Source organism: Coturnix japonica, chromosome 21 (genome assembly GCF_001577835.2).
Source record: "Coturnix japonica isolate 7356 chromosome 21, Coturnix japonica 2.1, whole genome shotgun sequence".
Lineage (NCBI taxonomy): Eukaryota > Metazoa > Chordata > Aves > Galliformes > Phasianidae > Coturnix > Coturnix japonica.
Genome location: NC_029536.1, coordinates 500,837 through 513,254, shown reverse-complemented (window position 1 = coordinate 513,254; position 12,418 = coordinate 500,837). Strand labels below are relative to the sequence as shown.

Sequence of the window (12,418 nt, the reverse complement as noted above, 5' to 3'; positions counted from 1 at the left end):
CTGGCGCGTCACCGCCGGGTGCGGCCACGTGCGGACAGTGCGGCCAACGGGACCCGGAGTGTGTCCGTGTCCGCGGTAACACGGAGCGGCCGATGGATGGATGGATGGATGGATGGATGGATGGATGGATGGATGGATGGATGGATGGATGGATGGATGGATGGATGGATGGATGGATGGCACGAGGGACAGCCCGTGATGGGACGCGCTGTCACCGGGGTCACCCCGTCACGGGGACGCGTCTCCACGGGGCTCCATCACCGACACGGGGAGCAGCGTGTCACCGGGAACGTCCTGAAAGGGACACCGCCATGACACCGCCATGACACCCCATGACACCCGCTGACCGCCCGGTGTCCGCCCGGTGTCCCGGTCCATTCGCGGTGCGGTCACCCCACGCCCCCCCCATCCCTGGCCGTTCTCCCATCGGTGCTGCCCCCCCTCCCGTTCCCTCCCCCGCACCGTCGCCGCCCCGCGAGGCAGCGGTTAAAAATAGCCGCCATGTTCCGCCCCGTGTCGCTGGGGCCGGCGCTGGGGCCGTGGCTGCGGATGGCGGGCGGCATCTTCTCCCCGCTCGGGAGCTGCGCGGAGCTGGAGCGGGGCGCCTGGCACCCGCTGCTGTGTCTGCTGTGCCACGGCCCGTTCCAGCAGCCCTGCCTGCTCGACTGCTACCACGCCTTCTGCGCCAGCTGCCTGCGGGGACGAGCCGCCTCCGGCCGCCTGCGCTGCCCCCTGTGCGGGTACGGCCACGCGGGACGCGGCCGCGCGCGGGGACCCGCCCCGTGTCGGCGCTCAACCCGCCCCTTCCCTCAGGCACCCGTCGGTGGTGCGGGGCGGAACGGGGCTGCCCCCCGTGGACCGGCTGCTTCAGTTCCTGGTGGACGGCTCGGCCGAGGGCTCGGAGGACGCGCAATGCGCCAACTGCGACCGGCGCTGCGCCGAGGCGGTGAGGAGCCGGCAAAGGCCGGGACCCCGATGGGGCTCCACCTGCAGAGGGTGGACCGCCGCCTCCACCTCCATCTCCCCGTGTACCGGCAGGACCTGGACACCATGTGCTTCTGCAACACGTGCAGCCAGCCGCTGTGCGCCCCGTGCCGCGAGGAGACGCACCGCGCCAAGGTCTTCGCCCGCCACGAGATCGTGTCGCTGAGCAAACGCACCAAAGCCATCCACAAGAAGTGCCGTGAGTACCAGCCGCAGGCTCCGCGCTGTGCCATGCACACCGGGCAGGACGGCCGTGTCCCTTACAGCGCTGCACGAGGAGCCCTACATCATGTTCTCCACCGAGAAGAAGTCCATGCTCTGCATCAACTGCTTCAGGGACATGCAGGGGTAAGTGTCCCCGTACGCGTCCCCACGGCCGCGTGTCCCAGCCGAGCCCTCACTGCCCGCATTGCCATAGGGAAAGCAGAGCGCACTGCATTGACATCGAGACGGCGTATGTGCAGGGCTGTGAGAAGCTGGACCAGGCGGTGCTGGTACGTGAGTGTGGGGTCGGGTGAGTGTGGGGTCACAGCGGTGCCACAACCCCCCGTGCTGCCCCGCAGGCAGTGAAGGAGCTGCAGACATCCACGCGTGAGGCCATCGTCCTCCTCAAGGCCATGATTGAGGAGGTGCGCAACAGCGCCAGCGAGGAGGAGTCGGCCATCAACGCCCTGTTCAGTGGCATGCAGGTGGGGGGCTGTGCCCACGGGGGTCCCGGCAGCCCCGTGCCCCGTAGGTGGTGCTGGCACGGAGCACGGCTGCAGGGTATTGTGTGCCCATGCCGTTGGCAGGAGCAGCTCTCTGACAGGAAGAAAGCCCTCCTGAAAGCTGTGCAGAGGTGAGGGGCTGCCGGGCCTCGGGCACCAGCACAGCTGTTGGGGCACAGTGCCCTCCTGGTGTGCACCCAGTGCCTCACGGCCGGCTCCTGCTGTACACAGCCAGCACGAGGAGAAGGAGAAGGCGTTCAAGGAGCAGCTGGCCCACCTCGCCTCCCTGCTGCCCACCCTGCAGGTAGGGCTGGGCCGGGTCACCCAGGGCTCAGGGCTGAGGGTCAGACAGAGCCCAGGGAGGTGGCAGCAGTGACAGCGCTGTGCACAGGTCCACCTGGTGATCTGCTCAGCCTTCCTGAGCTCCGCCAACAAAGCCGAGTTCCTGGACCTGGGCTATGTGAGTAGTACTGACACTACACAGCATGTAGTGAAACAGTGCCGGGACCCCCCACAACCCTGAGCCCACCTGAACGCTGCCTTCCAGCAACTGATGGAGCGGCTGCAGAGGATCGTCAAGTTGCCGCACCGCCTGCGGCCAGCCCAGACCAGCAAGGTAGTGTGGGGTCAACCTCTGCCCACCGCCCCACAAGCAACCCCAGCCCCAGCCCCAGCCCCAGCCCCAGCCCCACTACCTCTCTCACCCTGCAGATCAACACCGAGTACCGCGCCGAGTTTGCGCGCTGCCTGGAGCCCCTGCTGGTGCTCACCCCTCGCCGCTCCGTGGTGGGCAGCGCTGGCGGCATCGGGCCTGGCATCACCGGAGCAAACATGTGAGGTGCTGGGGTGGGGTGGGCAGAGGGGGGACATGCACTGTGCCGTGCACTCCCTCCTGTATCACTGCATCGCCGTGCCAGGCTCACTTCCTTCCCTGCCCTTGAGCCTGTCCTCATGGAGGTGGCCTGGGGACAGCACAGAATGCAGCTGTGCTGATGAACGACAGGCACGGGGGCTTCAAGTGACAGTTCTGGGAACGGGTCGGGCAGTGCTGGCAGCAGACACCGAGCAGCACCGCGCCTGGTCCCCAACCCCAGCGAGGGCCGTACCGTGCTCCAGCCAGCGCCGTGCCAGCTCCTGCTCACCGCACACCCCGCTCTGCCGCGGCCCTGCAGCCTCTTGGCCCACCACTATTTTTATCAGAATTTCAGAGAAGTGCCCGGCCGTTCCTTGCTGGGATATATTTAGGCCCATTGATGTCACAGTGGTGCGGGCCCTGCCAGGCGCTGCCGGCTGCTCGTCCCGCGGAGAGGACAAACAGGCACTGCTGCCCGTGGGCACCACTCCTCACACCCAGCCGGGCTCTGCGGCATGGGGCAGCTGAGCACCAGGAGAACGGAGCTGCATAGTGGGACCGCAACGCTGCACGGTGGGATCGTGGTATTGCTTGATGGGGAACTGGTGCTGCTTGGTGGGACTGCAGTGCTGCACGGGGCCAGCAGGGAGCTGGGGGAGGTGGTGGCAGCAGTAGGGGAGCAGGACGGGGCAGAGGCAGGCAGGGAGCTCCTGCACAAACGTGGCTGCACAAAGGCAGCTCCTACCTCCTTTGTGCCAGAGCTGAGCTGCTGGGCAGGGCAGTGAGCACCAGTGTAGGGCTTGCTATAGAAACCCGATTTTGAGGCAGCACAACGTGCTCCCAACCAACCTGGGTACTGAAAGGCACTGGGGGGCTTTGGCAGTTTGTATCCCAGGGGATGGACATCTCCAACCCTGGGTGCAGCTCTGGCTGCAGGCAGTGCCAGGTCCCAGGGGCCGCCCTCTGCATCCCACCGCTGTCACCTCCATGCAGGATCCCCGGCGGCCAATGCTCCAAGACACTGATGGTGCCCGGCTGTCCCCCCGCTGGAGATAAGATGTCCAGCAGCTCCATGGTGAGGAAGCCAACGCTGCACCGATACATCAGCACCAAAGTGCTGCTGGCTGAGGGACGTGAGACGCCCTTCGCTGAGCACTGCCGCAACTACGAGAACACCTACCGGGTATGGGGCAGGTGGGGGGGTGGAAGGGGGAGCTCCTGACGCTCGCTGCCTATTGCTGTGCCTCTCCCCCATGCACGCAGATGCTGCAGATGGAGATCCAGAGCCTGAAGGACCAGGTGCAGGAGCTGCATCGTGACCTCACCAAGCACCACTCCCTCATCCGCAGCGAGATCATGAGCGAGATCCTGCAGAAGTCGCTGCAGATGGATGTGCAGATTGCAGCCCACTACTCCTCAGTGGAGATGATGCGCAGCGTGTTTGAGGAGGTGCGGGGGCAGGATCCCTTCCTCCCTCCCCCAGTGCTGTGTCCCTGTGCCAGCTGCACCTTTTCCCATTACAGGTCTGGGAGGAGACGTACCAGAGAGTGGCCAACGAGCAGGAGATCTATGAAGGTACAGCTGATGGGCAGAGCCACCCCCGCAGCCATTCGGTGCTGCAGGGCACAGACACAGCACTCTCGCCCCCAGCCCAGCTCCACGACCTGCTGCAGCTGCGGCAGGAGAACAGCTGCCTGACCACCATCACCAAGCAGATCGCGCCCTACGTTCGCTCCATCGCCAAGGTGAAGGAGCGGCTGGAGCCCAGGTGAGCAGTGCGGGTGCTTTCAGTGCTGGGGCCCAGCCCTGTTCCCCTTCCCATACCCACCACAGTCCGGCTCGTCCTGCTGCAGGTTGCAGGAGCCCCGGGAGCCCAAGGATGAGCGCACACAGATACTGCTCAGGATTGATGACAGCAGTGAAGCAGCACTAAGGTAGGTGACAGCCAAGGTCTCAGTGCAGGCACCTCAGTGCACAGGGATGCCTCATTCCAGCCCCTCACGCTGGCAACAGGGAAACTTTGGTGCCATCTGCATCGCCCCACACTTCTCTGGACAGTGGGGAGGGAAAGCAAAGCGCTTCCAGGGGGGTCAGGTGCCCTTGTGTGCCCTCCGAGCACAAGGGATCGGAGGGGATTAGAGCTCTGGAAAAGAGCTGCTTAACCCAGCGGGCTCAGCTGCCTGCCCAGCCTGTGCCCCTGCCATAGGGACAGCTCACCCAGTGGCACAGCCAGCAGGGAGCAGGAGCTGGGCACCCCCGGGGACCCATCCCCAAAGGAGGAGCACCATGGGAGCACACAGAGGAGTGGGACCCTGAGCACAGACCGGGAGGAACCCATAGGCTCGAGCTGAGCACCCAGAGCTGTGCTGCTCCACATTGGCTGTGACCGACTGCGGTGTGCAGTCATGGTCAGGCTGTGTGAGAGCTGCCCTATATCCAACACACCTGGATTTTACTTACTTTAGTCTTTTTGTTAGCAGAGGTTGTGGTTTTCCTTGTAGTACGTTCAAACTTTGCTGTGAGCAGGGTTGGAAAAACAGAGTGAATGTGGCTGTTTGTAGTGTGTCACATAGCAAACATCTGGCTTAGGACGACGGAATGAAAATCCCTTTATATTCTCCATCCTGTGTGTCAAAAGTGAAAATAAAAGCGCATAAATGGACTCTGCTCTTTGTTCTGGCCCAGGGCAAAGGGGTTTCCGGGTCCCACTGGTCCAACCCCAATAACCTCCAGGTCCCCCCAATAACCACCAGCCACAAGTTGGCAATTCTTGGTTTGTTTCTTTTTTAATCTCTTTTATAAAAAGTCACAAAAGCGATTCCCATCAGTGCCTTCTTTCCTGAGCTGAATCACAGTACCTTGCCAAGGAATACTGCAAGCCCGAAGCGTGTACTGACAAGCGACTCGTTTCCATTCCAGCAAGGAAGAATGACGTAAAACCCAAGAAAACAGTGAACCTCTTTGGTATATCACAACAGAATAAATTATACCACAAAGCTTGAATAGGAACCATTTCCAAAATGGCAATGTTTAAAATAGCGTTAGCTAGCCAAACTCTTCTTGTTTAGAGAGGATTTCCCTGGGAGGAGCTTCTCCCACCATCACCGACACCCCAGGTTTCCCCTCACCCAAGCACTGCAGCTCTCTGGAAGCCCCCTCCCAACGCTCCAAACCAAAGCCCTGGGATCTCCGGGGACAGAGCCGGCCAGTGAAGGCGCCTGGCGGGGCAGGAAGCAGCACGATTTGGAAGCAGGTCTTGGATGAGCACCATCTGCATGGACTGAGCAGACACAGCAAGGAGGTTTGGGAAAGAAGCAGCCGGATGGCTCCTGAGCTCACTGAGAGAAACGAGAGCCAGCTCATCCCCCAGCCATGGCATGGAGGAGCCGGCAATGCAAGAGTGCCGGGAGCACAGAGGAGGCTCCATCAGGGGAGCCCCAATCTGTGCCGTGCTGCCAGCTGACACCCAGATGTGCCACAGAGCGGTGCATCTAACAAGACAAAAGAGAGAAGCGTGCTCCTGCAAGCTGTCCGAGCAGCAGCCAGGGGCTTGCAGGACCAGGCCTCCGGGGATTGAAGCTGTGCTGTCTGGCTTGTAAGGTCAAAGAGCTTTAAAATTGTTATGCCATAAGAACAACGTTCCAGCTGGCACCTTTCCAGCGCAGGGGTGGGAAGGGCAAAACTCATTCTCCAAAAGCATCAGTCCACGTGAGCTTCAGTACAATTCAGCTGTTTCAGGCAGGAGGATCGTTTCTCTTTAAGATTGCTATAGGCTAAGTTATCCAGAAGATCCCTGAATGTGCAACAGAGGACTCTTATCGAGGAGGATGAACGAGCTGCTGATCTCCTAGTGACCTGGAAGGCTGCCCAGCCCTGCAGCCCTCAGCGAGCGGACAGCCGGGAAATGGGAGCAGGCTGCTCGGCGCCAGCACTATGCATAGTTCCTCACCCAGAGCTGGAGGTTTGCTCAACCTGTCCGGTTCCAGCCTGCGTTACAGTTCCACTTTCACTCCTCTAATAAAAGGGAGACCTGACGGCACCTTCCTTTTGTACTCCAGATATTCCTCTCCAAAGAAGTGAATGAGCGTGATCTCCTCCTCTTCTACCCTCTCCCTGAAGAAACGCCAGGATGCTAAAGTGTAGCCGACCATGCAGATGGGATTGCAGAGCAACACCTGCCAACACACAACAGTGGTCACCGACCCATGGGCTCCACCACGGCCCCATCTCCCCAGGAGACCGACGCTGACAGCCCGCGGTTCTGTCACATTCAGGTTTGGGGCAGCATTAACAAACACATTATAAGAGGAAAGGATGGGAGGGTTTTGCATACAGTACCTGTGTTCCAATACTCCAGTAAAACCATCCCACGTAAGACGGGTGTCGGAACCACCCATACACCCCACTTGTCACCAAAGTATGAGTGTCCGATTTCTCATTCTGAACAATATGGTTGAAGTTGGAGCCAGCTGTGAGCATGGCAGCTTTCCTCAGACAATCCCCAAAGATCACCATCAATAACCCTACAGTACTCAGCCAGGTGATCTGCTTCATCTCTGCAAGTGAAGAAGCACGAGTCACTACAGGTTCCAGCAGGGGACTCCGCGCTGCGGGCAGGGGGTGCAGGTGGGACCCCAGGGGGGTCAGGCAGGGACATGAAGGCGGGTGGGATTCTGCCCCACCTCAGAGCAAGGCAATGAACAACATGAGGGCTGTGCTCAACACTCTGCAACAAGAAAAGCATCAGCTGCTGCACCCCCACCCCTTAACTGAGCCAATGGCACCGTCTGCAGCACAAAGCACGGCTGCTCTGAGACACAGCGTGAAGCAGGACCTGGCTCTGTATGGTGAAGCAAAGCTCAGGCAGAGCAGAGCTCACCCAGCGAGCTTGGAGCTGAGCAGGAGGCAGCCCCAGAGCCAGGGAAGGGCAGCACCGGCCTCCAGCAAAAAGCAAACAGCTTTGGTTTGCAGCCACACGTAACTGAACCATTTCTATTAGCAGCACAGCTCTACGGGCACGGCCAAAGCAGCATCCAGTGCCAGCAGCAGGTGTCAGGGAGCACAGCTCGGGCCGGGGCTGACCTGGCAGCAGGAGCTTCTCCAGCGTGAATTCCACCCATGAGGACAGTGCGGCCAGGTTGTACTCGAAGCTGTGGTTGAGCAGGAAGGAATCGAGCGAGAGGCTGCGCGGGTTGTTGATGGCCGTCACCAGGTACTCGGAGTAATGGAACAGCGACAGCGAGCACATGTACCTGCGGGCAGGGGGGGGGCGCGGCGGGGCCCGGGGGTCGCTCGGATCTCGGCCCCGGAGCCCGGTGTCCCGGTAATACCCCCCCACTCCCCCCGTCCCCCCCGCCCTCACCATCCGAAGTGCCTCCACGCGGAGCGGCCGGCGCTCAGCAGCAGCCCGCAGCCGAACGCGAAGCCCAGGAAGGCGGCACGGATGGCGATCTGCAACGAGAGCGAACGGAGCGGTGCCACGGAACCGCGGCACGAACCGACCCGAACCGAACCGACCCAACACAGCCCGGCCCGTCTCGCACCTTATAGAGCGGCCTCGGGTAGAGCAGCAGCAGCGCCGCGTTCACGGCGGCCACGTGTAGAGCGAGCGCCAGGCGGCCCCGCAGCCCCGGGGCGGCGAGCAGGGCGGGCGGGGAGCCCAGAGCGAGCGGCAGCGCCGCCACCGACGCGCCCAGCAGGAAGGCGGCCAGACTCGCCCTCGCCTCCCGGCCCAGCCGCCCGCGCCGCCACCGCCACCATCGTCCCGCCGCCTCCGCCGCCGCCATCTTGGCGGCACGCCCCGCCCCGCCCCGCGTCGCCCCGGAAACGGCTGCGTGCGCAGCTCGACGCTCCCGCGGCAGTTCTCGCGAGACGATCTCGGCAATCTCGCGAGAAAGAGCGGAAATCGCGCGCCTGCGCGGTGCTCTGTGTTCGCCGTCCGGAGCTTCCGGTTCCCGCTGTCGGTCCCGGCAGTGCTGCAGGCCGCAGTCCCGGCGTTAGGCCGCAGCTCCGGGCGGCGCTGTTTTATTGCAAACTGAGAGTCACGAAGGACAAAGGCGATAAAAACGCCCCGCACGGAGCGGCCCGTTACCGGCTCCACGGCGCCCGGCCCCAAACCGCCCCCCCCCCCCGGTCCGTCCGGTCCGTCCCGGCCTACGAGGCGGATCCGATGGAGCCCGACGTGCAGGTGCCGTACCCCGACGATTCGGAGCTGACGAAGCTGCCGGTGCTGCCCGGCCCCGCCCGCCCCGCGCAGCCCCCGCCGGGCACCGGCACCGGGAGACACAGCGCGTCCTCGGGAGCCAACGGCCGGACCGGGACCGACAGACCCGGTACCGACAGGCCGCGCGTTGGGCCGGGCGGGCGCGGTGCTTCCCGCTGCAGCGCGGCCATGGGCAGCGCGTTCAGCAGCGCCTGGTGCCGCTCGGCCGCGGGCAGCGATGCCGTAGAGGCCGAGCGCCCCGCGCCGCCCGCCGCCCCCCGCTGTGCGCCGAACGGGAGCAGTTCAACCGGGTGAAGGTCCCGGGCCGGGCGCGGCGGGACGGCCAGGCTGTCTGCGGAACGGCGGCGGGAGGAGCAGCGGAGCCGCTCGGCGGGGTGCGGGCCGAGGCCGTGGCGGGGCGGGTCGCGATGCGCTGCCAGGAGCCGGGCCAGCCCCGCCGCGTCTCCGCCCGGCCCCCAGCGCTGCAGGTACGCGGCGATGTGGCCGCCGTTCCACAGCTCTGCCTCGTCGTGGGAGAAGCGCCGCAGCGGGGGAACCTGTGGGGCAGCTGTGTGAGCAATGGGGGCTGCGGCTTCATGCCCCGGCACCCAGCACCCACCCTCACCTGCAGGTACTGCACGCGGTCCCCTGGCTCCGTCCTGGCGGGGCTCACTGGGGGCAGGCCCTGCTCCAGCACTGAGAAGTCACGCGTGGCAATAGGGTCCAGCACCAACACCTCAGCTGCACAGCCGTACTCGTAGGGGCGGTCGTACACCAGCTCTCCTGCCACGGCCACCGCGCCCTCCAGGCTGCTCTCTGACAGGAATGGGTGCGCTGTCATTTTGGGCACACCCTGCCCTCGGTGCATCCCCCCCTGCCACGCACCCCACCTTCGTCCTCGTCGTCGTTGGCCAGCACGGAGCGGCACTTCTCACAGACGGCACGTGGGTTGGCACGGTAGCGGTCACAGGCCCAGAGGAAGAGGGGCAGGAGCAGGGACTGCGCCAGCGAGCACCACAGGAGACACAGCACCATCCACTGCGAGGAGGTGTCCGAGCGCAGGCTGGCAGCGCTCACCACCTGTAGCATCGGCCCATCACCAGCAGCCCCACACGCCCGCACCCCTTCCCAGTTGCACTCACCAGTACTGGGAAGCCCATCAGGGTGTCATAGACGAGGACGATGATGGTGATCAGATAGGTGATCTGCAGGGAGGTCTTGATGGACTCGGATCCATCAATGGAGGAGCGCCGCTTGCCCTGGGCATCCTCCACCACGATGGTGGGCACGTGGAAGCGGCTGCTGCTGGCGTTGGGGCCGCGCCGACCAGAGACAGTGTGGAAGAGAGCAATGCCAATGCAGACAGCACCGACAGCCATACTGCCCCCAATGAGGAGCAGGAAGCAGACGCCGAAGCCCAGGCCAATCTCTGTCACAACGAAGCGGCAGTCCCTGGCGTAGAAGCGCTCGGTGGTGTCGTGCCACCCCACTGCTGGTAGAGTGGAGAGGATGAAGGAGACCATCCAGATGCCCATCACAGTGTGAACAGCTTGCTTCCGTGTGTTGCTCAGCCTGGGGAGAGAGGCAGAGCCCCCAAAGTGCTCAGCACTGTGGGGTCTGTTTGCCAGCGCTTGCTGCCCTCTCCCTGGGCTCCAGCAGCAGCACTGAATGACACCCAGAGATGGGACACAGGGCAGACTGGGCTGTGGTACCTGTAGTTGACGGGCCAGCGGACCATCCACATGCGGTGGTAGGAAAGGGAGGTGACAGAGAAGCAGGTGACCAGCGTCAGGGTGTAGAAGGTAGAGACAAAGACTTTGCAGAGCCCCTCGTTCCACTCGTAGCCCGAGTGCCACTGCCGGAGCTGCACCACCGCGTATGTGGTGATGGGGATGGCGGTGTTGAGGATGTGGGTGCCAGCCAAGGAGCACAGCAGGAACTCCAGCGGCTTCCACTTCTTCTGCTTGGCACTGATGCTGAGGATGCCCCAGGCGTTGGCGAGCAGTGAGACGCCGGCACATGCCAGCCAAGCTACCGCATTGCCAGGCAGCTGCTGCTCATCGTGCATGGTGGAGGGACGGGGCACCATCAGTGGGGCGCTGCGGGGCTGCGGCCGGAGGCATCCTAGGGCACGCTGTGCTCCATTGGGGCGGGCAGTGCTGGGGGCTGCCAAGCCCAACACCTGCAAGTGAGTGAGGCCGTCAGCAGCACCACAAGCACCTCAGCGCCAGCACAGCCCGGCAGGCTTTTCCCCACCAAGGAGATGCCTGAGCTCACGGTGCCCGCCGGCGCTGCAGCCTCAGCTATAATTAGACTCCTTGTGTTGGAGCGGTGAGCAGGCACTGCTGGCACAACCGCCTCACCCCGGGCACGGCAGCTGCCCATGTCCCCATGTCCCCACACTGTGATGTGCAGCACAGTGCTCAGGGACCCCCACACGGGGCACAGCTCAGCACCCAGAGCTGCCCACACGGCTGCCAAAAGTCAGGAGCTATTCTGGGCTTCCCATTAGGAGATTTTCTCTCTTAAAAATAACTATAGGAAAAGCAGCCTCCGGAGCCCGCTGTGCCGCCAAGGGAAGCCCCGGGAAGTTCCCTGACACCCCACATTCTCGGTACCGGCCGCGTGGGTCGTGCAGGGGCTGCTCCTCGACGCGTGACAGTCCCCGCACGGGGGCACCACTCGTCTGTCCCCGGGGGGCTGAGCGACGCGCTGAACAAAAAGAAGGAACAGAAAAAATAAAAAGGGGAAAAGCATCCGCTCTTATGTAACCGCGTCCCCCCGCGCGCGTCTCCCGGGGGGGTTTCGGGGCGCGGGTGACACCGCCTCGAATCGAACCGGTGCCCCCCGACCCGGCGGGTCGCTGCTCGGACCGGCAGCGGACGCTCCGTCCTCCGCGGATGCTCCGGCTCCAGCAGCCCCGCACACCCCCCCGCAGCCCGGCCGCCCCTCCCGCTCCCCGCTGCGTCCCGGTACCGCTCGCACGGCTCGAGCCCCCCGGAACGGACGCGGGCGGCCCGGAGCAGGGAGGCGTCGTCGGGCGCAGCTCCGCTGCCTCCTCGCGGGCCGCCCGGAGGGGTCGCCCGGCCCCAGCGCCGCTCCCCCGGCCGCTCCCCCCCCGCGGCCGCCGCCCCCCGCCCACCCTCGGCGCCGCCGCCCCCCGCCCGGCACCGGAGCCCCGCGCTCCTCAGCCGCCCGACGGCGGGTGCGCCCTGCGGGCAGCGGGACGCCGCGGGTGCCGGGCTCGGTGCCGGTGCCGCCCCGCCCGTACCTGCCGCTGAGGGCGCAGCGCAGCCCGGTGCCGTGCCCCGCCGCGGGGCTGCCGCCCGCACCGAGCCGAGCGCCCAGCCGGGGCCGCGGCGGGCGGGAGAAGCACGGCGCATGGCGCATGCCTCGGCACCGCCCGCCGCGCAGCACGGGCACGGACCCCGGCCCGGCCCCCGCCCCCCGAGCAGCCCCGGCAGAGGCCGCCCGAGTCCCGGTGGGAGCCGCGGCTCCTCCGCTTCGCTGCCCGGGGCGGGACAGGGACCGCCGAGCCCCCTCCCCTGACCCAGCTCCCCCCGCTGCGCACCGTGACCCGGGTCCATCCGCGGGGCTCCGGCCCCTCCCGTAAGGACCGGGGGGTTCCGACCCCCCCCGGGGCAGTGTCCTGGTCCCGGAGCACGAGCTGCT

General features: G+C 64.8%; 3 protein-coding genes across 6 annotated transcripts; 1 reads left to right on the top strand and 2 right to left on the bottom strand.

Annotated features, from left to right (window-relative positions):
* Nucleotides 1-27: 27 nt before the first annotated feature.
* On the top strand, nucleotides 28-5,206 carry RNF207 (ring finger protein 207). 2 transcript variants are annotated; one of them, XM_015882552.2, is made up of 17 exons: nucleotides 28-740; nucleotides 814-946; nucleotides 1,039-1,183; nucleotides 1,251-1,332; nucleotides 1,403-1,478; nucleotides 1,548-1,673; nucleotides 1,782-1,822; nucleotides 1,923-1,995; nucleotides 2,083-2,151; nucleotides 2,239-2,307; nucleotides 2,403-2,524; nucleotides 3,538-3,727; nucleotides 3,808-3,993; nucleotides 4,068-4,119; nucleotides 4,195-4,312; nucleotides 4,398-4,478; nucleotides 4,751-5,206. In XM_015882552.2, the coding sequence occupies exons 1-17, from the start codon at nucleotides 502-504 to the stop codon at nucleotides 4,893-4,895; spliced, it is 1,947 nt and encodes a 648-aa protein (XP_015738038.1). In that variant the 5' UTR covers nucleotides 28-501; the 3' UTR covers nucleotides 4,896-5,206. The 2 variants fall into 2 exon arrangements, with proteins under 2 accessions (XP_015738038.1, XP_015738037.1); XM_015882551.2 differs by having other exon boundaries at nucleotides 29-740; nucleotides 1,776-1,822.
* Nucleotides 5,207-5,311: 105 nt separating this feature from the next.
* Nucleotides 5,312-8,346, bottom strand: ICMT (isoprenylcysteine carboxyl methyltransferase). The gene is made up of 5 exons (XM_015882597.1): nucleotides 8,088-8,346; nucleotides 7,907-7,995; nucleotides 7,627-7,796; nucleotides 6,883-7,100; nucleotides 5,312-6,719 (listed from the first exon to the last, which is right to left on the bottom strand). The coding sequence occupies exons 1-5, from the start codon at nucleotides 8,328-8,330 to the stop codon at nucleotides 6,537-6,539; spliced, it is 903 nt and encodes a 300-aa protein (XP_015738083.1). The 5' UTR covers nucleotides 8,331-8,346; the 3' UTR covers nucleotides 5,312-6,536.
* A 114-nt stretch (nucleotides 8,347-8,460) lies between these two features.
* GPR153 (G protein-coupled receptor 153) lies at nucleotides 8,461-12,130 on the bottom strand. 3 transcript variants are annotated; one of them, XM_015882556.2, is made up of 7 exons: nucleotides 12,018-12,123; nucleotides 11,365-11,458; nucleotides 10,459-10,928; nucleotides 9,889-10,318; nucleotides 9,637-9,826; nucleotides 9,372-9,562; nucleotides 8,461-9,303 (listed from the first exon to the last, which is right to left on the bottom strand). In XM_015882556.2, exons 3-7 carry the CDS (start codon nucleotides 10,833-10,835, stop codon nucleotides 8,698-8,700), a joined length of 1,794 nt encoding a protein of 597 aa, XP_015738042.1. In that variant the 5' UTR covers nucleotides 10,836-10,928; nucleotides 11,365-11,458; nucleotides 12,018-12,123; the 3' UTR covers nucleotides 8,461-8,697. The 3 variants fall into 3 exon arrangements, with proteins under 3 accessions (XP_015738042.1, XP_015738043.1, XP_032304699.1); XM_015882557.2 differs by lacking the exon at nucleotides 11,365-11,458 and having other exon boundaries at nucleotides 12,018-12,130; XM_032448808.1 differs by lacking the exon at nucleotides 12,018-12,123 and having other exon boundaries at nucleotides 9,637-9,784; nucleotides 10,459-11,674.
* Between the last annotated feature and the right edge of the window lie 288 nt (nucleotides 12,131-12,418).

Excerpts from the sequence above, each read along its gene's own strand:
- RNF207 (XM_015882551.2), top strand. The coding sequence starts at position 502 with ATGTTCCGCCCCGTGTCGCTGGGGCCGGCGCTGGGGCCGTGGCTGCGG. Across the intron at positions 4,120-4,194 it reads CGAGCAGGAGATCTATGAAG|CCCAGCTCCACGACCTGCTG; the intron begins GTACAGCTGATG and ends TCTCGCCCCCAG. Across the intron at positions 4,313-4,397 it reads AAGGAGCGGCTGGAGCCCAG|GTTGCAGGAGCCCCGGGAGC; the intron begins GTGAGCAGTGCG and ends GTCCTGCTGCAG.
- GPR153 (XM_015882557.2), bottom strand. The coding sequence starts at position 10,835 with ATGGTGCCCCGTCCCTCCACCATGCACGATGAGCAGCAGCTGCCTGGC. Across the intron at positions 10,319-10,458 it reads CGCTGGCCCGTCAACTACAG|GCTGAGCAACACACGGAAGC; the intron begins GTACCACAGCCC and ends CTCTCTCCCCAG. Across the intron at positions 9,563-9,636 it reads CAACGACGACGAGGACGAAG|AGAGCAGCCTGGAGGGCGCG; the intron begins GTGGGGTGCGTG and ends CATTCCTGTCAG.
- ICMT (XM_015882597.1), bottom strand. The coding sequence starts at position 8,330 with ATGGCGGCGGCGGAGGCGGCGGGACGATGGTGGCGGTGGCGGCGCGGG. Across the intron at positions 7,797-7,906 it reads GCGTGGAGGCACTTCGGATG|GTACATGTGCTCGCTGTCGC; the intron begins GTGAGGGCGGGG and ends CCCTGCCCGCAG. Across the intron at positions 7,101-7,626 it reads GGAGAAGCTCCTGCTGCCAG|AGATGAAGCAGATCACCTGG; the intron begins GTCAGCCCCGGC and ends CTTCACTTGCAG.